This window comes from Culicoides brevitarsis, chromosome 1 (assembly GCF_036172545.1).
Source record: "Culicoides brevitarsis isolate CSIRO-B50_1 chromosome 1, AGI_CSIRO_Cbre_v1, whole genome shotgun sequence".
NCBI lineage: Eukaryota > Metazoa > Arthropoda > Insecta > Diptera > Ceratopogonidae > Culicoides > Culicoides brevitarsis.
In genome coordinates, this window is record NC_087085.1 from 5390224 (window position 1) to 5416689 (window position 26466).

At 24.6% G+C, this 26466-nt stretch overlaps 1 protein-coding gene across 1 annotated transcript; it reads right to left on the minus strand.

Annotated features, from left to right (window-relative positions):
• Positions 1-1848: 1848 nt before the first annotated feature.
• Positions 1849-26377, minus strand: LOC134837131 (beta-1,4-N-acetylgalactosaminyltransferase bre-4). The gene is made up of 5 exons (XM_063852463.1): positions 25681-26377; positions 10873-11523; positions 2754-3396; positions 2340-2472; positions 1849-2275 (listed from the first exon to the last, which is right to left on the minus strand). The coding sequence occupies exons 2-5, from the start codon at positions 11444-11446 to the stop codon at positions 2267-2269; spliced, it is 1359 nt and encodes a 452-aa protein (XP_063708533.1). The 5' UTR covers positions 11447-11523; positions 25681-26377; the 3' UTR covers positions 1849-2266.
• Positions 26378-26466: the final 89 nt, after the last annotated feature.

Here is a 26466-nt window from a genome sequence, read left to right on the forward strand (position 1 = left end):
TACAAAAAGAGTGAAAGCAGTTTTTGGTATGAAACGTTCTTGATGGCGATGTGCAAAGGAGAAAATGCAGAAATTGGCTTTCATATGGCGATGCAAGTGATATCAGGTAATAATAAATTCACTTTTATGCCGGTTTTATTGATTTTTTCCTTTAATTTTGTAGAAAAACGCCTCAATGACTCTCGAGAAAGGGAAGAAAATTATCTGAAGTACTTGAAAAATCGTTCAAACATGAAAATTTTACTCAAGGAAGAAATTGAAAATCTCACAAGAGGCATTTTTTGTCAAATTTTGTACAGCGATGACTTTATGAAGGCCCAAAAAGAAGAATTTTCGGTACCAAAAACTCATTTGAAGTCAAAATCCAGAATTTTAAGTCAATGCGAAACACAAATCTTGATTCCAACTGTCTCAGAAGAATGCATCGAAACACGTTGCAAAGTCCCATCAAGCAAAAAAAATCTCGTTGAACGTTATTTACAATGTCGTAAATTGCATTCCTGTGGATGTCCTAAAAAATTCGAAATAATTTCAGAAAATTTCAAAGATGATGAATTTTGTGTCTCCGAACAAAAAATTATCGAAATGTTGGAAAAATCATTCCCATGGCATGCTGAAGTAAAAACTGATGGTTTTCCTTTGATTCGTACAGCAAAAGAAATTTTTGAGGATTTTTCAACACTAAAAACATACCTTCCCAAAGGAATTCCTGTGTTCAAATTTTATGAACATGAATTCATCAAAAATTGGATCGAAAGTTCAGGATTTGCCTTTAAACAATTTTTTTTAAAATTAAACTCGTAAATTTTTGATATTTCTAAAATATTTTTGCATATTTATTTTATTTTTTTTTCGGATTCATTAATTATTTTATATAATTTTTCTATATTTTTATTTTATTTAATTATTTCTATGCTATTAATCTATTAAATTTCGCCTAAAACTATTTTAATGACAAAATTGATATTTTTCGACAATTTTTTTATTTTTCTACATTCATTAAAATTAAACGAAAATTTAAAATTTTTGCATTCACACTTTCGAAATTTTTTAAAATTTAAAGTTTATCACAATAATTTTGTTTTTAGTCGAGATTTCTTTTGAGAATTTTGAGAAAAAGTTGGAATGATTAATTTTTTTTCTTTCTTTAGAGAATTGGTTCTTTCGATGTATTATTTTTTTTAATAAAATTTTACGAACTAGTTTTTTTTATAAATTTTTAATTTTTATCAACAAAGTCTTTGGTTAAGATTTTTTTTAATATTTAAAAAAAAATGATTTTCATGAAATATTTTTGACATGAAAATAAATTAAATATTTTTTTAAAGAAATATAATTAATTAATTAAAATTAAAAAACATTTCATTATATTTAATTAACTTGAGTTTTCAAATAAAAATTCATAAAAAAAATTTAAATTTACAAAAACATAATTTTAATACATATTTAAAAAATATTAAAAATTTAAAATACAAAATTTATAAATACATATTTTATTTTTTTAATTTATTTAAAATTTTTATTATTTAATTTTCATTGCTTCAAATAAAATTATTTTACGAAATTTCATTTAAAAAAAAAATTAAATTCAAAAATTAAAAAAAAAAAATTCACAAAAAATTTAAAAAAAAAAATTTTTTAAATATTTTTAAAAATTTTTAAAAAATAATATTTAATTAATTTTCATTTCACCAAAAGAAAAAAACAATATTTTACGAAATTTAATTTAAAAAAATTAAATTCAATAATTTTGTCATTTTTCATCTATTGTAAAGTTAAGTTTTTTCTATCTTTATATGAAATAGTACTGTTTAGGTAGGTTTGTAGATGTATTTCTATTTAGTTAAGTTAAGACATAGTTTCATAGAGTAATAAGTTAATATAATTAATAATATTATGATGGCTTTCATGCTTTTAGTTTTGTGCGTAGAACATTTTTTCTTACATTTTCTCTTAATTATTGTAATGTTTTAGCATTTATTATTGTTTTCTGTCTCTATTTAATGGCATTAATTTCTAAGTAGGAATTCAAGCAGCTGTTGCTTCATTTTATTTTTATCAAAATGGAAATTAATGCAATTTTGGATGGTTAATGCGGTTAGTCTTTGTCTTTTTTCGGTAACTCGTAATTTATTCTTTTTACGAAAATTAATATTAACGTAAAATTTTTGAGTTAATGATAAAATTAAAAATAAATAAGTCCTTGTATTCGATTTTTTGCGTGTTTTTATCCCTATCCCAACCATTTGGGAAGGGAGAATAGTCATCAGCTGGCCTAAAATTAAAGAAAAAATTTATTAAAAATTTTTTTAACGAAATTTAAGGCAAAGAAAAGTTACCGTCTGATCTTGGTTGATATCAACTTTGATGCGGATGAAGAGCGGGGTCTTTTTGATTTCGATCACTTTGTATTTGAGCGAGTTCAGTCCATCATTGTCAAAATGTTTGACGCCATTTTGGAGTTTTTCGTATCTAAAAATAAAATTTAAATAAATTATTAAATTTTTTTAGATAAAAAAATCTTAAAAATAATTTTTTATTTTTTTAAATAAAAAAAAATCTTAAAAATAATTTTTTATTTTTTTAAATAAAAAAAATCTTAAAAATATTTTTTTTATTTTTTTAAATAAAAAAAATCTTAAAAATATTTTTTATTTTTTAAAAATTTTTTTCATACAAAATGAATGAAAAAATTATTTTTTTGTTAAAATTTCAATTTATAAAATTATTTTCTAACAAATTTTTCTTTTTACCTCCTCGGATTCGCTTTCTCCTTCTTATGTGTCAACATCGTATACCGTGCAATATTCACTGGATACCTCGAAATGTGATACCCGCGATGCTTGAGACGATTCGACATGTCGTCATCTTCGCCGCCCCATCCCCAAAACGAATTACTGAATCCGTTCACATTCAAAAACTGCTCGACAGTCATGGCACTCACGCCGCCAAATATCGTGCTGTATGGCAATTTGAAGCCCAGCGTATCTACCGCCACAGACATGTGTCTCGGTTGTTCGGGGCACGTATACAAATTTCGATCGTCCATCGGCAACAAATCGACGTCATGGAAGACAAAACAGTCCCAATTGTAAAGTTTTACGGCTTCGACAAATCCAATGTTCATGAGTTTTGCGCGATTAAATTGCCCGTTTGACGTTTGTTCGACAATGAAGATTCCGTAGTCGATTTGCTGCTTCATGAGGAACGGATGGATGTTCTTTAGAAAGATCGGTAAGTGATGTTCGCGATCACGATATGGAACGATTATGGCAACACGATGTTTGGAATTGCATTTTTTCGGGTGATATCGCCCGCCGGACAGAACTTTTCCACGCAAATGCTCCTCGACAGCTTCGAGAGTTTCGTACATTGTGTCGACTTGGATGGGACCCTCTGCGGAAGAAGAAAAAAATGGTAAAATTAAATTATTTCAATTAATTCAAACCAAGTTTAAGAATTAAAATTATAAAAAAAATTAAAAATTTTAATTCAACAATTTCGAACTCGAAATAAAATTTTTAGAACTCGATAAAAAAAATTTCATTTTTTTAAAATTTATTTTAAGCTTTTTAAAAGAAACTTTTCAGTTTCAATTTTTTGGCAGTTTTGAGTTGCAAAATGATTAAAAATGATAAATTAGAGCCTTCTGATAAATTTTTATGCATTTGGAGCAAGATTTGACAAAAATTGCTTTGACACAGTTTTTGACACAGTTTTTTTGCTCTTGATTTAGTTTTTAAAACAAAACTATGTCAAAGAAAAAATTTTTTTTCAGTTTCAATTTTTTGGCAGTTTTGAGTTATAAAATGATTAAAAATGATAAATTAGAGCCTTCTGACAAATTTCAATCCATTTGGAGCAAGATTTGACAAAAAATAGCTTTGACACAGTTTTTTTGCTCTTGATTTAGTTTTTAAAACAAATTTATGTCAAAGAAAAATTTTTTTTTCAGTTTCAATTTTTTGGCAGTTTTGAGTTATAAAATGATTAAAAATGATAAATTAGAGCCCTCTGACAAATTTTTATCCATTTGGAGCAAGATTTGACAAAAATTGCTTTGACACAGTTTTTGACACAGTTTTTTTGCTCTTGATTTAGTTTTTAAAACAAAACTATGTCAAAGAAAAAAATTTTTTTCAGTTTCAATTTTTTGGCAGTTTTGAGTTATAAAATGATTAAAAATGATAAATTAGAGCCCTCTGACAAATTTTTATCCATTTGGAGCAAGATTTGACAAAAATTGCTTTGACACAGTTTTTGACACAGTTTTTTTGCTCTTGATTTAGTTTTTAAAACAAAACTATGTCAAAGAAAAAATTTTTTTTCAGTTTCAATTTTTTGGCAGTTTTGAGTTATAAAATGATTAAAAATGATAAATTAGAGCCCTCTGACAAATTTCTATCCATTTGGAGCAAGATTTGACAAAAATAGCTTTGACACAGTTTTTTTGCTCTTGATTTAGTTTTTAAAACAAAACTATGTCAAAGAAAAAATTTTTTTTCAGTTTCAATTTTTTGGCAGTTTTGAGTTATAAAATGATTAAAAATGATAAATTAGAGCCCTCTGACAAATTTCTATCCATTTGGAGCAAGATTTGACAAAAATTTCTTTGACACAGTTTTTGACACAGTTTTTTTGCTCTTGATTTAGTTTTTAAAACAAAACTATGTCAAAGAAAAAAATTTTTTTCAGTTTCAATTTTTTGGCAGTTTTGAGTTATAAAATGATTAAAAATGATAAATTAGAGCCTTCTGACAAATTTTTATCCATTTGGAGCAAGATTTGACAAAAATTGCTTTGACACAGTTTTTGACACAGTTTTTGACACAGTTTTTTTTCTCTTGATTTAGTTTTTAAAACAAAACTATGTCAAAGAAAAAATTTTTTTTCAGTTTCAATTTTTTGGCAGTTTTGAGTTATAAAATGATTAAAAATGATAAATTAGAGCCCTCTGACAAATTTTTATCCATTTGGATTTGACAAGATTTGACAAAAATGGAGCAAGATTTGCTTTGACACAGTTTTTGACACAGTTTTTTTGCTCTTGATTTAGTTTTTAAAACAAAACTATGTCAAAGAAAAAAATTTTTTTCAGTTTCAATTTTTTGGCAGTTTTGAGTTATAAAATGATTAAAAATGATAAATTAGAGCCCTCTGACAAATTTTTATCCATTTGGAGCAAGATTTGACATTTGCAAGATTTGACGAAAATTGCTTTGACACAGTTTTTGACACAGTTTTTTTGCTCTTGATTTAGTTTTTAAAACAAAACTATGTCAAAGAAAAAATTTTTTTTCAGTTTCAATTTTTTGGCAGTTTTGAGTTATAAAATGATTAAAAATGATAAATTAGAGCCCTCTGACAAATTTTTATCCATTTGGAGCAAGATTTGACAAAAATTGCTTTGACACAGTTTTTTGACACAGTTTTTTTTCTCTTGATTTAGTTTTTAAAACAAAACTATGTCAAAGAAAAAATTTTTTTTCAGTTTCAATTTTTTGGCATATTTGAGTTATAAAATGATTAAAAATGATAAATTAGAGCCCTCTGACAAATTTTTATCCATTTGGAGCAAGATTTGACAAAAATAGCTTTGACACAGTTTTTGACACAGTTTTTTTGCTCTTGATTTAGTTTTTAAAACAAAACTATGTCAAAGAAAAATTTTTTTTTCAGTTTCAATTTTTTGGCAGTTTTGAGTTATAAAATGATTAAAAATGATAAATTAGAGCCCTCTGACAAATTTTTATCCATTTGGAGCAAGATTTGACAAAAATTGCTTTGACACTTTGACACAGTTTTTGACACAGTTTTTTTGCTCTTGATTTAGTTTTTAAAACAAAACTATGTCAAAGAAAAAATTTTTTTTCAGTTTCAATTTTTTGGCAGTTTTGAGTTATAAAATGATTAAAAATGATAAATTAGAGCCCTCTGACAAATTTCTATCCATTTGGAGCAAGATTTGACAAAAATGGCTTTGACACAGTTTTTTTTTGCTCTTGATTTAGTTTTTAAAACAAAACTATGTCAAAGAAAAAATTTTTTTTCAGTTTCAATTTTTTGGCAGTTTTGAGTTATAAAATGATTAAAAATGATAAATTAGAGCCCTCTGACAAATTTCTATCCATTTGGAGCAAGATTTGACAAAAATTTTTGACACATCTTGATTTAGTTTTTAAAACATTTGGAGCAAGATTTGATAAAAATTCCATTTGGAGCAAGATTTGACAAAAATTTCTTTGACACAGTTTTTGACACAGTTTTTTTGCTCTTGATTTAGTTTTTAAAACAAAACTATGTCAAAGAAAAAATTTTTTTTCAGTTTCAATTTTTTGGCAGTTTTGAGTTATAAAATGATTAAAAATGATAAATTAGAGCCCTCTGACAAATTTTTATCCATTTGGAGCAAGATTTGACAAAAATTGCTTTGACACAGTTTTTGACACAGTTTTTTTGCTCTTGATTTAGTTTTTAAAACAAAACTATGTCAAAGAAAAAATTTTTTTTCAGTTTCAATTTTTTGGCAGTTTTGAGTTATAAAATGATTAAAAATGATAAATTAGAGCCCTCTGACAAATTTTTATCCATTTGGAGCAAGATTTGACAAAAATAGCTTTGACACAGTTTTTTTGCTCTTGATTTAGTTTTTAAAACAAAACTATGTCAAAGAAAAAATTTTTTTTCAGTTTCAATTTTTTGGCAGTTTTGAGTTATAAAATGATTAAAAATGATAAATTAGAGCCCTCTGACAAATTTCTATCCATTTGGAGCAAGATTTGACAAAAATTGCTTTGACACAGTTTTTGACACAGTTTTTTTGCTCTTGATTTAGTTTTTAAAACAAAACTATGTCAAAGAAAAAATTTTTTTTCAGTTTCAATTTTTTGGCAGTTTTGAGTTATAAAATGATTAAAAATGATAAATTAGAGCCCTCTGACAAATTTTTATCCATTTGGAGCAAGATTTGACAAAAATTGCTTTGACACAGTTTTTGACACAGTTTTTTTGCTCTTGATTTAGTTTTTAAAACAAAACTATGTCAAAGAAAAAATTTTTTTTCAGTTTCAATTTTTTGGCAGTTTTGAGTTATAAAATGATTAAAAATGATAAATTAGAGCCCTCTGACAAATTTTTATCCATTTGGAGCAAGATTTGACAAAAATGGTTTTGACACAGTTTTTGACACAGTTTTTTTGCTCTTGATTTAGTTTTTAAAACAAAACTATGTCAAAGAAAAAATTTTTTTTCAGTTTCAATTTTTTGGCAGTTTTGAGTTATAAAATGATTAAAAATGATAAATTAGAGCCCTCTGACAAATTTTTATCCATTTGGAGCAAGATTTGACAAATATAGCTTTGACACAGTTTTTGACACAGTTTTTTTGCTCTTGATTTAGTTTTTAAAACAAAACTATGTCAAAAAAAAATTTTTTTCAGTTTCAATTTTTTGGCAGTTTTGAGTTATAAAATGATTAAAAATGATAAATTAGAGCCCTCTGACAAATTTTTATCCATTTGGAGCAAGATTTGACAAAAATTGCTTTGCAGTTTTTGACACAGTTTTTTTGCTCTTGATTTAGTTTTTAAAACAAAACTATGTCAAAGAAAAAATTTTTTTTCAGTTTCAATTTTTTGGCAGTTTTGAGTTATAAAATGATTAAAAATGATAAATTAGAGCCCTCTGACAAATTTTTATCCATTTGGAGCAAGATTTGACAAAAAAAAGTTTTTGACACAGTTTTTGACACAGTTTTTTTGCTCTTGATTTAGTTTTTAAAACAAAACTATGTCAAAGAAAAAATTTTTTTTCAGTTTCAATTTTTTCAACAGATTTAGAGCCTTTTTCATTTTTTTTCAGTTTCAATTTTTTGGCAGTTTTGAGTTATAAAATGATTAAAAATGATAAATTAGAGCCCTCTGACAAATTTTTATCCATTTGGAGAAATTTAGTTTTTAAAACAAAATTTTCAAAGAAAAAATTTTTTTTCAGTTTCAATTTTTTGGCAGTTTTGAGTTATAAAATGATTAAAAATTTAGAGCCCTCTGACAAATTTTTATTTGACACAGTTTTTGACACAGTTTTTTTGCTCTTGATTTAGTTTTTAAAACAAAACTATGTCAAAGAAAAAATTTTTTTTCAGTTTCAATTTTTTGGCAGTTTTGAGTTATAAAATGATTAAAAATGATAAATTAGAGCCCTCTGACAAATTTTTATCCATTTGGAGCAAGATTTGACAAAAATTGCTTTGACACAGTTTTTGACACAGTTTTTTTGCTCTTGATTTAGTTTTTAAAACAAAACTATGTCAAAGAAAAAAATTTTTTTCAGTTTCAATTTTTTGGCAGTTTTGAGTTATAAAATGATTAAAAATGATAAATTAGAGCCCTCTGACAAATTTTTATCCATTTGGAGCAAGATTTGACAAAAATTGCTTTGACACAGTTTTTGACACAGTTTTTTTGCTCTTGATTTAGTTTTTAAAACAAAACTATGTCAAAGAAAAAAATTTTTTTCAGTTTCAATTTTTTGGCAGTTTTGAGTTATAAAATGATTAAAAATGATAAATTAGAGCCCTCTGACAAATTTTTATCCATTTGGAGCAAGATTTGACAAAAATTGCTTTGACACAGTTTTTGACAAATTTTTATTTTTTTGCTCAAAAATTGATTTAGTTTTTAAAACAAAACTATGTCAAAGAAAAAATTTTTTTTCAGTTTCAATTTTTTGGCAGTTTTGAGTTATAAAATGATTAAAAATGATAAATTAGAGCCCTCTGACAAATTTTTATCCATTTGGAGCAAGATTTGACAAAAATTGCAGTCAATTTTTTGGCAGTTTTGACACAGTTTTTGACACAGTTTTTTTGCTCTTGATTTAGTTTTTAAAACAAAACTATGTCAAAGAAAAAATTTTTTTTCAGTTTCAATTTTTTGGCAGTTTTGAGTTATAAAATGATTAAAAATGATAAATTAGAGCCCTCTGACAAATTTTTATCCATTTGGAGCAAGATTTGACAAAAATTGCTTTGACACAGTTTTTGACACAGTTTTTTTGCTCTTGATTTAGTTTTTAAAACAAAACTATGTCAAAGAAAAAATTTTTTTTCAGTTTCAATTTTTTGGCAGTTTTGAGTTATAAAATGATTAAAAATGATAAATTAGAGCCCTCTGACAAATTTTTATCCATTTGGAGCAAGATTTGACAAAAATTGCTTTGACACAGTTTTTGACACAGTTTTTTTGCTCTTGATTTAGTTTTTAAAACAAAACTATGTCAAAGAAAAAATTTTTTTTCAGTTTCAATTTTTTGGCAGTTTTGAGTTATAAAATGATTAAAAATGATAAATTAGAGCCCTCTGACAAATTTTTATCCATTTGGAGCAAGATTTGACAAAAATTGCTTTGACACAGTTTTTGACACAGTTTTTTTGCTCTTGATTTAGTTTTTAAAACAAAACTATGTCAAAGAAAAAATTTTTTTTCAGTTTCAATTTTTTGGCAGTTTTGAGTTATAAAATGATTAAAAATGATAAATTAGAGCCCTCTGACAAATTTTTATCCATTTGGAGCAAGATTTGACAAAAATTGCTTTGAAATTTCTTTGACAGTTATAAAAGATTTTTTGACACAGTTTTTTTGCTCTTGATTTAGTTTTTAAAACAAAACTATGTCAAAGAAAAAATTTTTTTTCAGTTTCAATTTTTTGGCAGTTTTGAGTTATAAAATGATTAAAAATGATAAATTAGAGCCCTCTGACAAATTTCTATCCATTTGGAGCAAGATTTGACAAAAATTGCTTTGACACAGTTTTTGACACAGTTTTTTTGCTCTTGATTTAGTTTTTAAAACAAAACTATGTCAAAGAAAAAATTTTTTTTCAGTTTCAATTTTTTGGCAGTTTTGAGTTATAAAATGATTAAAAATGATAAATTAGAGCCCTCTGACAAATTTCTATCCATTTGGAGCAAGATTTGACAAAAAAGCTTTGACACAGTTTTTGACACAGTTTTTTTGCTCTTGATTTAGTTTTTAAAACAAAACTATGTCAAAGAAAAAATTTTTTTTCAGTTTCAATTTTTTGGCAGTTTTGAGTTATAAAATGATTAAAAATGATAAATTAGAGCCCTCTGACAAATTTCTATCCATTTGGAGCAAGATTTGACAAAAATTGCTTTGACACAGTTTTTGACACAGTTTTTTTGCTCTTGATTTAGTTTTTAAAACAAAACTATGTCAAAGAAAAAATTTTTTTTCAGTTTCAATTTTTTGGCAGTTTTGAGTTATAAAATGATTAAAAATGATAAATTAGAGCCCTCTGACAAATTTCTATCCATTTGGAGCAAGATTTGACAAAAATAGCTTTGACACAGTTTTTGACACAGTTTTTTTGCTCTTGATTTAGTTTTTAAAACAAAACTATGTCAAAGAAAAAATTTTTTTTCAGTTTCAATTTTTTGGCAGTTTTGAGTTATAAAATGATTAAAAATGATAAATTAGAGCCCTCTGACAAATTTCTATCCATTTGGAGCAAGATTTGACAAAAATAGCTTTGACACAGTTTTTGACACAGTTTTTTTGCTCTTGATTTAGTTTTTAAAACAAAACTATGTCAAAGAAAAAATTTTTTTTCAGTTTCAATTTTTTGGCAGTTTTGAGTTATAAAATGATTAAAAATGATAAATTAGAGCCCTCTGACAAATTTTATCCATTTGACAAATTTCTATCCATTTGGAGCAAGATTTGACAAAAATTGACGCTTTGACACAGTTTTTTTGCTCTTGATTTAGTTTTTAAAACAAAACTATGTCAAAGAAAAAATTTTTTTTCAGTTTCAATTTTTTGGCAGTTTTCATGCAATTTCAAAATTTACCTAAATCATCAGGCACCATTGGACAAGGATTAATTCCAAGTTGTTGCATCAAAGCCTCAATAAACTCCTTTCTTGACTTCGGTTTCGTCACAACAGCTTTCGTCGTTACAACTTGAGGCTTAACTGTCGTCGTCGTTGTCGTCGTAATTTCTTCACCACTTTCTGGATTTGTCAACACAATTACCGTAGAATTCGCATAAAGCTTTTTCTTTGGAGTCTCTTCGTTGCTTGTGACTTCATACGACATCAAACGTTGACTTTCCTCATCCTGTGACGTTACTTCTGTTTCCGCAATAAACGATACTCCGTTTTTCCGTTCCTCCTCACTTTTATTATTCGAATTTGTGTCAATTGTCGCATTATTACTCACCGCTGATGGCGCGACGCTTGCATTTGTCGCATGAATTGCCATCGCGTCGTTTGTCGGGAACGTTCGTTTGGGAAAATTGCTTAAATGAGCGGTGAATGGCTTGTTGGCATCCAAGCGTGGTCCCAAAAGATTCAGCAAGAGCAGTAGGAAGCCTACAACAAACGCAGCTTTAATTGCCTGCGTTCGGCCCAGCATTGGTGCCATCGGGCCATTAGATTTTTATTTTGTTTTAAAATACGAACGTTTTTTTTGCTTGTTTTCTTTTGTCAACAACGAATCATCTGGAATGAAAAAAAGAGGAAGAATACAGTACTACTGCGATCAAAAGACAGACAGAAAATGACGTAAATGTAAGTACAATGAAATTTTTATACATTCTTATCTGTGAATAATTCAATGCACATGATTAAGCGGAATAAGTCGGGCAAACGTGTCACATAATTATCTCTAATGAATTGAAGTAGAAAACGATATTCATGAAAGGTTTTATTAATAAAAAAAAACAACTTGATCGCATTTTATAAGACTCTTTTTAAAAGTTTAAAAAAAAAAATATTTCAAAAAAATAAAAAAAAATTAATTTTGAAATTTTAATTTTTTAAAAAAATATTTTTAGAAACTCTTAAAAATTAAATTAAAATTAATTTGTTACTAAACGAAATTTTTTTATATAAATTTTTCATATTTTTTTTATTTAAATTAAAAAAATATTTTTAATTTTTTTAAAGGGTTTTTTAAATTTTTTGATTAATTTTTTTTTTTTTTTTTTGAAAAATATTTAATTATTTTTTTTTTAATTATAAAATTTTATTTTTTTATTAATTTGAATTCAAATTCAATTCTAAATATTTTTTTAATGATTTTAATTTTATATTTTTGTACTTTAATTAATTTTTTAATTAAATTTTTAAATTAAATTAATAATTTTAATTAAATTTTTTTTTAATTTTCTTTCATTAATTAATTTTTTATTTTATTTATTTATTTATTAATTAGATTGAAATATTTTTGATTTTTTTCAGTATTTAAAAAAATATTCAAGATTATTTTTAATTAAAAATTTAAAAATTTTTTTTATTTAAAAATCTTTTTTTATTATTTAATTTGATTTTATTTATTTAATTTTTTTTTATTTATTAATTTGAATTAAAATTAAATAAAATTAATTAAAATATTTTTAATTTTCTTTTCAGAATTTAAAAAAAAAATTGAAGGAGACACTTGAAAGTAAAGTAACATGGTTTAAAAATATTTTCAAAAACGCATTAGAAGGAACAAAACAAAAGTAATTCTTCTCTTATCGTAAATGTGTATTGTGACTACCGCACTCTAAATTACCATAAAATTATCGCATTATTTGCTGTTATTTTGTTTGTTTCAAACACACAATGAAGCACGGTACACATAATTTGTAGGTAATTCTACTTTTGTTATTATTACTAAAAATACTACAAAAAACATCATTAAATCCACATTAACTCGTAATTTACTAATAACAAGTACTTGATTAAAGCGAAATAAATCGACCATAACAGCAATCGATTTATCTTTTCACAATTTCTTTTTTTTATTATTTAATTAATAACCAACCAGGCGTTTCCATTTCCTGAATTGCGCGAAGGATACTATTTTTTTCACATATTTATAATGACAGCAGGACGTTTATACTTAATATGCATTCGCTTTAAACGTATTACGGAATGAACCATTTTTCTTGTTAATAAAATGTAATTTATTTATTTTATCACCGCCGACATGGAAAATGCACGATTTCCACAAAATAAAATAAAACAGTCATTATAAAATGTCGGAACATGCGAACAAGCAGAGAAACCCAAACACAGTGTAATTTTAAATAAATTCATTTGATGGACTGCCCTGTGTCTCTAATTGAAATTGGAAATTATTTATGTTAAAGTTACTCAATGGGTTAAAATAAATTGAAATTGACGAGTGATTGGAAGAACATGGATCGAGTTTTTTTTTCAGAAGGTGCGAGAAATGTTCGTTAACACATCGTAATGATGAATTTTTTGTGCGATAATTAAGAACAAACAAGTTTTTTTTTCGTAAACAAGTTTTTTGAGTCAAGTTCGAATAATTTGCCAAAATAGAAAAGAAAACATTGAGATTTTTAATGTGTTTAATTTTAAAATAAAAAGTGATAATTTTTTATTTGTTTGACGATTGATTTATTTAAAAAATCCATTAGTTTTAATTTGGGAGTTTTTTCATTAATTAAAAATTATTTTAAAAAATAAATAAATTAAATTAAAAAAAAAATTAATAAAAATATTTTTTTTTTCAAGTTTAATTTTTTTTAAATTAATTTTCATTAATTAAAAATTTAATTTAATTAAAATTAATTTATGTCATTAATTTTTTTTTTTTATTTTTTAACAAAAATAATTTTAATTAATTTTTTTTTGTTTTTAATTTATTTTTTAAAAAAATAAAAATTAAAAAATTTATAAAATAAAAATTTTTTTATTTAATTTTTTTTTAAATATTATAAAATTAAATTATAAAAATTTTTCAAATTAAAAAAAATTATTAAATCCATTAATTACACTTCAAAAAAATATAATAATTTAAAGTTTGACTTTTTTAAATTAAATTAAATTTTTTTTTAATTCTTTGTATAATTCAATTAATTTATTTTTTAATAATAAATTATAATAAGAATAAAATAAATTTAAAAAAAATAATTTTATTTATTTTTATTTGTCTATTAGCCTTGAAATCGTTCATCAAATCAGTAATTTTCCTCTAATTAATTCGATCAATTTCCCCTAATTCAAAATCATTTCAAAATGACTCTTCATGTTAATTCGAAGGTAATCGAAATCACCATCAAAGCTCTAATAAGTCACATGTGAATACAATTTATTAATTTGACAGCATATTGTACCTGCGTGCCTGTAACATTTCGTGACTACTGATTTACACTTTGATAGATAAATAATTAGAATCAACGTTCGTGTCAAATGATCAATTGGATCGAGTCGTATCAGTAAATCGAACTCCTTCTTTTTTTTGCTTTGACAGATGCTTGAATAATTTATAAATGATGTCTGATGGTATTTGACACAGTGAACTACTACTTACTACTGTGTAAGTCAAGCGCGTGTCGTAAAAGAAATTTTTTAACGATGTTGGCAAGGTAACAATTACAAATGAAATAAAAAATAAAATTTTTATCGCGTTTGAAAAAAATATTTGTGGTTTACAGAATTTTACGTCGATTTGAATTCAAAATATTAAAAAAAAATCAAATGTGCATTGGGCAAAATTTTTTAAATGTGCATTGGGATTAAAAATTGAGAATTTGATTTGGGGCTGCAATTTAAATATTCCATGGGTAAAACATTTAGAATATGAGTTGGGAAAAATTTTGAAATGTTTATTGGGACAAAAATTCAAAATTTGCATTAGGTTGAAAAAAATAATTTTTCTTAAAAAAATTTGCATTGGGCATCAATTTAAAAAAAAAATATTTTTAAAAATAAAAAATTCAAAAATTAAAATGAAAAAAAAAAAAAAAATTAAAAAAATATTTTAAACAAAAAAAAATTTTTTCTTAAAAAAAAAAAAAATATTTTTAAAATTAAAAAAAAAAAAAAAATATTTTTTTAAAATTAAAAAAAATATTTTTAAAATTAAAAAAAAAATTAAATAAAAAAAAAAAAAATATTTTTAAAATTAAAAAAAAATCATTTAGTTTTATTTTAAATTAAATAAAAAAAAAAAAAATAAAAAAAATGTTTTTTTAAAAATAATAAAATTAAAATAAAATTTCAAAAATTTAAAATAAATAAAAATTTTTAATTTTAAATTTAAAAAATAAAATTTTTTCAAAACGCGTCAAAATAAAATTTTCATTCATCAACCGACAACTTTCAACGAAATTTTCTAAACAATGCAGAACACGACATCACTCGACAGTCACAATAAAATGATATAATTAGAAAAAAAGTATTCTATTGTTAGTAACAGGTAAAAACGTACACAATTGTTGTAAATTTTGAGACACAAAACGACGTTTATTCGCAAAATTTATGTGACTTCAAAGGATTTTTGTTACACCAATTAATGCACAAAATTTATTCGAATTTTAATTAGGCCTGCGACAGGTGTAAATATTACAATAATAACGATTAACTAAACTCGTGAACGGAACACTAAAATAAACAAGAATGACCTGAGGTCACGCAACGCATTAAAAATTCCTGCAGTTTGCGTCAAATTTATGTCATGCGACGACTCACTTTTAAAGCAATAATAATAATTAAAAATTGTTCAAATTTCTGGGCACGTAAGAGAAACGGGCTTGAACAAACAACGACGACGAAAGGAGACACATAACGACCTAAAAAAAGGTCAATTATAAATTGAACGAAACTTAATTAAACGTGAGTATTTGAAAGATAATTTTCTTTAAAAAAATCCTTTTTCATCTTTTAAAATGGATTTCGTGACTTATCTTTGCTTTACTTTTAGTTTTGATCAATAAACATAAAAAAAATAGAAAATGAAAGAAATTCTCTTGAGAGATATTTTCATTTATTTTTTGTTATCTCGTTTAATAACGATTTTTGGGCACAAAAAATGCATTTTGCCGGAAATATTTTTTTTTATAACAAAAAAAAATTTTTTTTTTCACAAAATTACAACAATGTATGTTTTTTTTCATTCATTGAAGCCAAAAAATTGCAACGTACGAAAAAAAATTTTGTCTGTTGTTATCGATTAAAGTTTAACTTTTGTTCTATTCAAATTTTTTTTGCTGTATTTTTCCACAAACATCGAAAACGGAGACATCTGGATTTTCAATTAAAACAAAAAAAATCGATTTTCCCCAAAATTTAATCTGAAAAACAGATTTCGTTGCAGGTTAGCCTACTTTTTTTTATCATCGTCATCGCAAACACACAAACACCGCATTCCCTAATTCTATTTTGTTGGTGTATGCAATTTTGGTGCATCTGTCGTTTTGCTTATATTTGCATCTATTTGTGGTATCGTTTCTCCGAAAAGCGAGACAGATTCAATAAGCATACAAAATTTTCAGCTTACACAGCAATTTCGTTATTATTATTATTATGATGATGTCAAATTGATAGTTAATCAATACATTTACAATTTTAAATATAGATTGGGGTTTGACTGAATTTTTTTTGCTGTTGTTGTTGATAGTTTTGGTTGAAAATTATATCGATCGAAAGTTCAATTTAATATCATTAAGGGAACTTGAAATTGTCAATTTTCGCGTGTATTCAAGTCATTTTGTAAAATAATAATTTTCGTGGGAAAGTTTTTTTTTGCCTTGAACGGGTTGTGACATCTCCAGATTATTTTTTTTTATTATTTTACTTTGTTGAAGTTTAAATTTTTTTTAATTTTTTATTTTTGCATTTGATAATTTTTGTTTAATATTGTAAATGTAAGTTTTCTTATTTTTTTTTTCATTTCTTATTCTTATTTTTAATTTCAGTTCAATGAATCGAAGAAACTTAAAAAAAAAACAAAAATTAAGCATTGAACTTTAAGAATCACGTTAAGATTAAAATCTAATTCAATTAATTCAAACCAAGCATAATAAATTTTCAAAAAAATTTTAATTTTTTTTTTAATGAAAAACATTGCTCAGGACAAGTTTCATGGGAAGGCGTTTTACGAAGAGATAATTTTTTTTTTCCAAATTTTCAAAAAAAAAATTTTTTTTTGTTTTTTTTTTTTGATGAAAAACATCGCTCAGGGCAAGTTTCATGGGAAGGCGTTTTACGAAGAGATAAATTTTTTTTTCCAAATTTTCAAAAAAATTTTTTTTTTTTTTTTTGATTAAAAAACTTGTTCAAGACAAGTTTCATGGGAAGGCGTTTTACGAAGAGATAATTTAATTTTTTTTTCCAAATTTTCAAAAAAAAATTTTTTTTTAATTAATTAAAATAATTAAATTAATAACCTAATTAATTAAAATCAAAAAAAAATCGAAGATTTTAAATAAAGATAACAAAAAAGACTAAGTAATAAAAAGTTATTTTGTTCTTTCTGTTTAATACGCATTAAAAAATTCTTAAAATAAGAAAAAAAAAACTTTTAGAAAATTCTTTTTAAAAATTTACTTTATAAGTTCTCAGAATTTAATTTATTTCATTAAACACAGATTGCAAAACTTTACGAATGATAATAAAAATAAATAAAATCTTATTTTTATTATATAGATTCCCCTGAAGTTGGGTTTTTTACGTTGTTGTCGACCTACAGTCTGAGAATCTCATCAAATTTCCTTTAAAAGCTGAGAATCTTTGAATTTTCGTTCAGTTATTCTTCAACTTTCGTTAAGATTACATATTGAAATTTCTAAAAAAAAAAATGTTGAAAACAATAATTTTAACATTTGCAACCTTTCTCGTTGTAAATTCTGTGAATCCTGATCCAATCTTCAAATGTACCATCAAGCATGGGCATTGCAGATTTTATCAATTGAACTTAACTTCGGAAAATTACAAATTTCAACCACAACAAGAAAATGAAGGTCTCGTCACAGCAATTCGTTTTACCTCAAGTATTGTTCCTGTTTTGTACAACAACATTTGCAAAGCTTTCCCATCTTTAGAACGCTTGTTCATTTTTGGAAGTCACGTTGAAAAAGTTACTTCGGATGCATTCCATGATTGCCATAATTTGACAATTTTAGATCTCAGTAGTAATCAGATCAAGGAATTGGATCCTTATACCTTCGAAGGACTCAAAAATTTGCAGCGCATTAATTTGGAAGGGAATCCTTTGGCAACACGAGACTTGAATACAACTGCTAGTGTTCAATATTAAGTCAGTCTTATATAAAATGCAATGCAGTGACTTCTTCTTAAAGAAATAATTTTAAAGACATCATCGTTTTAGTTTTTTTTTGCCTTGAACGGGTTGTGACTTCTCCAGATTTTTTCCCTTTAATATATACAAAGTTATAATTTTTTATTTTTTAATTCGATAAAAAAATAATATTTTGTTCAGGTAAGTTTTTTTTAATATTTTTCATTTTTTTTATTCTGTTTTTTTTTTAATTTCAGTAACTTCATATTTCAATCGAAAAAACAAAAAAAAAATTTCATAGAGCATCAAAAAATCAAAAGGATCCGTGAAATAGCCTTGAACCTTAAAAATTATATCAATATTTAAATTTATTCCAATTAATTCAAACCAAGCATAATAATTAATGAACTTACAATTATTGAAAAATCACAAAATTTTTGGATAGAGGATTTATACAAAAAAATATTTTATTTTATTTAAAAATACAAAAAAAAATAATAAAAATATTTTTAAAAAATTATTTTAAAAAAAGTTAAAATTATTAAAATGTTTTTTAAAAAAGATTTAAAAATATTAAAATCTTTAAAAAAATATATTCAAAAATATTTTAACATTGAAAAAAAAATTATTTAAAAATTTATTTTAAATTTATTTTTTAAAAATTTATTAAAGTTTATTTTAATAACTTTAAAGAATTTCTCATGTTCCTTTAGTTTGAATATTTAATCAATTAAAAAATTAAAGAAGAAAAAAATTCTCAAAAGATTTCGAACGATAACAACAATAAATAAAATCTTATTTTTATTATGTTAATTCTCTTGAAATTTTTAATTTTTTACGTAGTTGTCGACCTACAGACTCTCTCATCGACTTTCATATAAAAACAAAGAATCTTCGTATTTTTGTTCAGTTTGTCTTAAACTTCTGTTAAGATCGTTGCATTTAAATTTAAAAAAAAAATGTTAAAAATATTAATTTTTACATTCGTAACCATTGTGGTTGTGAACTCTCAAGGTCCTGATCCAATCTTCAAATGTAGCACCAAACATGGGCCTTGTACATTCTTTAACGTAAACTTAACTCCAGAAAATTACAAATTCAAACCAGAAGCAGATTTTCAAGAATCTGTTACAGCAATTCGTTTTTCTCCGGGAGGTGTTGTTCCTGTTGTGTACAATAACATTTGCAAAGCTTTTCCATCTTTAGAACGATTGTACATTTCTATAAATGGAGTTGAAAAAGTTACTCCGGATGCATTCCAAGATTGTCACAATTTGGAGGTTTTAGATCTTTCAAGCAATCTGATCAAGGAATTGGATCCTCATACCTTCGAAGGACTCAAAAACTTGAAGAGCATTAGTTTGGAAGGGAATCCTTTGACACAACGAGACTTTAATACAACTGCTCAAGTTAATTATTAAAATTAACGCAACGCATTCTATGGGCGAAAAACGGGTCAAATTTAACCCTTAATGGATCAGGTTGACCCCTCAGGAGTCAAATTGATACCTTAAGAGAATTTTTTGATCACTTAAGGGATAATTTGACTTCTGAGGGGTCAACCTGATCCCTTAATAGATAAACTTGATCCCCTTTTGAGTTGGTCATTTTCAGACCCCAAAAAGTTGAACCCTTCAAAAATCATTTTGATCCCTTCATTACATCAGTTTGACCTCTTAAGGAATCAATTTGATCTTTTGAAGGGTTCAATTTTTCGTTTCTGAAGATGACCAACTCAAAAGGGGATCAGGTTGATCTCTTAAGAGATCAAATTGAACCTGTAACGGTACAAATTGATCCTTTAAGCGATCAAAAATTTCCTAAAGGGATCAATCTGACCCGTTTTTCGCCCATAGGGTGACTTCTTCTAAGAAATAATTTTAAAGGCATCAGCATAAAATTGGAGAGTCACTCGAACGTGAAGCAGAAGAGAAAAAACGATGCACCGCAATTCTCTTAATTAAGTGTCGCATCCTTTATTATTATCACATCACGAACGAGTGTCCTCCTTTTCTGCTTTCATGCTATTTTCTATTAACGAGTTTTATTGAAAAATAAAAAAAAAGTTGAGAAAACCACAAACACGCAAAAATTTGTTATCATCATAATAATAAAGGTTTTCATCGTCTGCGGGGAGTCAACATAATTATTTTTGACATTGTTTTTGTATTTTACGAGTATTTTTCGATAAAATATTTGTTATTATTGCCGTGACATCCTTGAACGAATTTGATCGGCTCTTCAGGGAAATTGATGTTTCTTCTTTGATTAAATTTTCTATTTTTTTTTTTTGTTCATCTTCGTCGCATATGTGCCGCGCGCCGACAAAAACTATTTTGTATGCAACGTGCAAAATATCGATATCAAAACACCACGAAACGTCTTTCATTCATGATTTATATTGTTTCCTTTTTTGCTTGAACTTTCTTTCGGAGCATAAGCAATTTTTATGCAAATGACGCCATTAATAGTGCCTTTTATGACACATCGTCGCAATTCTAACAAAGTGTGATTGCGACTTGTTTTGTGTGACATGAATTCATGTTCTGTCTTTTTTTTTGCTCGTTGAATGAATAGTTGCTGAAAGAATTCCAAAGTTGATTGAATTGGACTTGAATTGACGATGTCTTTTCAATAGTTATTGATTTTTCGGTGAATTATTCAACGTTTGTCCTGTTTTTTGCTTTGTTGTTCTCTTTTTTTTTTTCGTAAATGTTGGTTTTTTGTCGAAAATGTGTGTTTCGCAGCTCGAAAAATGAAAACTAACTTTTCAGATTTTAAAACTAACTTTTCAGGTTTTGAAAATTTTAGGTTTTTTGTTATATAACGGAACTAAAAGCTTCAGATTTTAAAACTAACTTTTAAAAAATTTCAAAACCTAATTTTTTAGATTTGAAAATTAACTTCTTAGTTTTAAAAACTTAATTCTGAGCTTTAAAAACTAACTTTTCAGTTTTTCAAATTTTTGAGTTTTTTGTTCTTAAAATGAACTTTTAACTTTCAGCTCCCAAAAAAGGTTCAAATTTAAAAACTAACTTTTCAGTTTTTGGAAATTTAATGTTTTTGTTCTGAATATAAACTTATAGCTCTCAAAAAACTTCAGATTTGAAAACTAACTTCTCAGTTTTTAAAAATTTTAGTATTTTTGTTCTTAAAATGAACTTTTAGCTTTAAAAAATTAACTTTCAGCTCCCAAAAAGCTTCAGATTTTAAAACTAACTTTTCAGTTTTTAAAAATTTTTTGTTTTTTGTTCTAAAATGAGCGTTTCAGCCTTTGAAATTTCTTTTGACTTCTAAATTTTGTTTGCAAATACCATTTTTGTACAATTAAGACACACCCTTACGACACACGGCACAAAAAAAATCAACAACATTGCCGCCCGGCGAAAATAAGTGAATAATTAATCTAAGGATTGCATGTCAGCATGTTTAACTATGAATTTTTCCTTCATGTTTTCTTTCTTATTTTGGAAGGTGAAATTATTATGGTCAGCAATCAAATTAACTTACGATTTGTTACGATTACAGTCATTTATGGCAAACGAATGGAACTTCCTGCGCGTTCGCTCAACTTTCTCAAGGCCCCCAATTTTAATTGTTATGCTCATTTGAGTTATTCTTCTGTGTGTCTGCGCCCGAAAAACGGAACAAGAAAACGTGCAAAAAGAAAAGTTCAATGATAATAAGATGTGCGGTGCCAAAAATTTTCCGCATTGAATATGTTATAAAAGTTATGTAAACTTTAAACAAACTATAAAACCAAATAAGATTTATACATTTCGTTCGCAAGAAATGTTTGCCTTCTTCGTTTTTCTTGTACACAAAAAAAAGAAGAAAAATATCTCCGATCAGATGCATTTCGACAATTTTATAGGTTTTTCATGTAGCGCACACAGAAAATAGTTAAAGTTTAATTCTCGCTGTGTCTCCGTGATTCCGTCTTGTTGTTTATTCAAGAGCTTAGAAGACGAGGATATTGCAAAAATTTTTATTGCGAAGATAAATCTCCTCCGAATGTGTATGAAGAAATATTGCGGAGTGAAATAAGAACGACTACTTGCGATGATTGATTTCAAAGTTAAACAGATAAACGGCTGAGAATATTTACTGCAAGCTTCGTTGTTGTTATTGCGTCATGGCATGAACATGGTAAGTACTTGTTAGTCAAAAGGATTAAAAATGTTTTGTAATTTTTAAACCTATTGAAGTTTTTATTTTATCCTATTTACGTTGTGTAATTTTATTTGAATTATTTTTGAATTAAATTAATTAAAATTTAATTTTTTTTTAATTATTATTAAATTTATTAATTAATTAAAAAATAAATTATTTTCCAATCAATTAAATTTAATTTATTTTTTTTTAATTATTTAAAAATTTAATAATAAATTGAATTTGAATTAGTTAAATTATTTTGAAGTAAATTATTTTAAATTTAATTTTAATTAATTTAATTTAGTTAAATTTATTTTTTAAAAATTATTTTTAATATTATTTAAAAATTTAAAATAAATTATTTTTTTTTAATAATAAACATAAATTTATTTTTTTTTAATTTTGCATTATTTTTTTAGTTCAACAAATTAAATTTAAATTTATTAAATTAAATTTTTTATATTTTTATTTTTTTTTTCAAATTTAATAATTTAATGACTTTAAATTAAAAAGTCATTAAATTATTTTTTTATTTTTTAATTTTTTGAAAATTATTTTGCAATAAATTATTTATTTTTAAATTTAACAAATTGAATTTAAATTAATTAAATTATTTTTTAATTATTTTTCATTAAATAATTCTCAAATTTATTTAAATTTAATGAATTCAATTTAATTTCTTTTTTTTAATTATTTTGAATTTTTTTTAATTATTTTTTATCAAATAATTTTTTAAATTTTATTTAAAAAAAATTATTTTAAATTTTATTTCAAAATTTTAAAATAAATGACTTTTAAATTAATTAGACTTAATTTATTTTTTTAATTATATTATTTAATTTTTTTTAATAATTAAGCAAATTTAATTTATTTTTTTTCAGGAACACCAAAAAAAAATCTTTTCCAATTAATTCAAACCAAGCATTTAAAACTTTTCTAATTTTTTTTAAAAATTAATTTTTGCTCTCGAAATTTTTTTATAAAATCCACAAATCAAAGATCAACAACCTCGTCTTTTCCAAAGATTCTCATTTTAAAAATTCAAGCAATGCAATTTTACATTGTTTCATTAATTCATTAAAACAAAAAGCAAAGTGACAAGGTTAATTGAAAAAGTACCCTTTAATATGAGAACAAATCTCAGTTCAGTTTCTTCCATTAAAATTTATCAAAAAAAAAACTACTCTCTCGTCTTACGTAAGCCTAATGAGAAAGAATGTCATGATCATAACTAAATTTAAATAATAAATGTTCAGAGATAAGATACGACCTTTGTTTCTTATCTTCTTCTCTCACATTTTAGCTGAAATTATTCGAGAACGTCATTTGCATGCAAACTTATCTTTTTTTTTCCTTCATGTATATTTTAATAACTTTTCACATATTTTCGGATAAGTAACGATTTTCTATCTGCTTAATATTCATACGTTCGTCGCATTGCAGAAAACACAAGACCAACAAAAAAATTGGGAACACACGAACTTTATGATTTTATTATTATTTAGAGTCGAGGACCAACATAAATCTTACTTATTATTTTGTGTGATGCGAAGTTTTTTCCTTCATAACTCGACGACATTCTGAATTTAAAAAAAAACTGCAAATATTTTGCATTCATCGTTCGTCGTCTTCCTGTTTTTTTTTGTTGTGCGACGAGCGAAAAAAAAATATCCGGCTTTGACATGAGTGAAAATTTGATAACAATTGCACTTTCGGGTCTTCGTTCGTCTAATGTTATAATCATCAAAAGGAATCCCGAGCAATGAAAGGGGAATATAATTCAATTATGTGAGCCGATTACGCCTTCCTCGATTTTCGCTCGCGAATTCTTACGTGACTCATAATCAAATTTGCGAAAAAAAACCAAACAATTACTTCAGAATTAACGAAAAGTGACACAGTTGCATGTCAAGGCGGCAGCATACAAATTATTTATGAAAAGAGAACAAATGTAATTTTGCTACATGAATACCAATGTTTATATTTTGTATTAAAATATTTATTATTATTTCGCTTCTTGGTAGAACAATGTTGTTTTTTTGCCGCGTATGGGGAAGCGCAAACGAACGAAAATTATATAAATAAATTCAATTGTTTGTAGTAAACAAGTGCAAAAATTCGTTTTATGTAACAAAAAAAATGTTTACTAAATAAAAATAATAATAAAACTTTAAGAATGTTGTAAGAATTTTTGACACAATAAGCAGTAAAACCAAATAACGTGCAGAAACATATGGCTTTGGTTGGTAACACTTCAATATTTTTTTTTTAGTTTTGTGGTGCGAAAAAGAGAAAATATTTATAAATAAATTATTGCAAGTTTTAATTTCCTGCAGCGAAATAATTAAAAACTTATTGAAGTGAAAAATATTGAAAAATCAATAATTATTTAATGAGGATAAAGGTGAAATCGGATTTCGTTGCCTGCTTAATATGTTCTTTTTATGTAACTTTTATAAGGTTTTAATTTTTAAAATTGGTATTTTTTATTCCTTAAAAAAATTTTTTTTTTCTGAATTAAAAAGTTACAAAATTTATTTTTTAATTTAAATTAATAAAATAAATAAAAATAAGATTAATTTAATAACTTTTTCATTACAAATTAAATTTATTTTATTTTTTATTTATTTTATTTAATTATTTATTTTTTTTTTATTTTTAAAAATTTTTAAATTTAATAATTATTAAAATTAAAAAAAAAATAATTTTATGATATTTATAAAATTATTATTATTTTTATAAATTTAATTTAAATTTAAAGAGTTAAAAAAATTAATTTAAAAATTTTTTTGATTAAAAATTAAATTTATTTCATTTTTTATTTATTTCTTTATTTAATTTTTTTAATAACTAATTCAATAATTAAGAAAATTAAAAAAAAAATTTTATCACTTAATATTTTAAAAAATAGCAAAATTATTATTATTTAATTCAATTTAAATTTAAAGAGTTAAAAAAAATTAATTAAATAATATTTTGATTAAAATTCAAATTTATTTTAAAATGAATAATTAAAAAATTATTTATAAAAATTATTTTATGGCATTTACTTGATTTAAATTTGATTTTTAATCAAAATATTATTATTTATTTATTTTTTTTAACTCTTTAAATTTAAATTAAATTAAAAAAAAAAATAATAATAATTTTGTAAATTTCATAAAATTATTATTTTATTATTTTATATTTTTGAATTTTTTTAATAAAAATATAGGAAAATTTTATTTAAAAAAAATAAAATAATAATTTTATGAAAATAATTCCTTATTAAACTTAAAATTTTTTTGAATTTAAAAAAAAAATAAAAAATTTTCGCCAAAAATTAAAAATTTCTTAAATAACGAATTAAAAAAAAATGAGTTTATGGTCAATTTCGACCTTCAAAGGTATATCCGCATTTTCTTAACAAACAAAAAACATATTTTTTATATTGATACAAATTTTTTTTAGATGAAACCTTATCTTACCTTTCAAAAATCAATTTCATACTCCATAAAGTCCAATGACTTTTTTATTCACTTGTTTCTTTGACTTTTTTTTCTCTTTTTTACTCCCGGCTTTTTGACTAATTTGGATTTCCAATTAAAAATAGATAAAATTCATTGACACAATCTCTGTTCAGATACAAAATTTTTGTTCTGGAAACAATAAAATTATCTCAATTTCATTTGATTTCAATTCACAACATCATTATTTTTAACACAGTGTCATGTGACTTTTTTTCCCTTTACGATAATTTTTTCGTAATTTATTATAAGGGTTTCTTTCTGTGTTAGTGATTGTTTCTTAAACACACTTTTTCGATAATTTATTTTTTTTCTATCGTCGAGTTATTTATTTATTTACTGCTGCATTGAAGACAAAAGTTGTCAGCCACTCACTTGCTGCTGTTGTTGTTGTGTTTCTCACTTTCACAATAAAAAAAATACAGCAGAGATGTACAGGAATTTTTTTTTATAAGCTTTTAATTTATAACATGGGAAGCTGTTCGATTTATTTATTTCGTATCCTTAATGCGGAAGTTTAAATTTTCATGGTTTGATTGGCGATTACTTTGTCAGCTCTTTTATTTATAATTTCGTTTTTGCACTCTTTTGATAAGCTCTTCTTCTTAAACCTTATTTTTTACAAAAAAAAATACTTGATAGAGTAACATTGAGAAGATGATGGTTAAAGAGTCGACAAGTAACTGAGTTGATTCGAGTTGCAGTGCAGATATAGACACACACTTTTTAGCGAGAGAGCAAAAAACA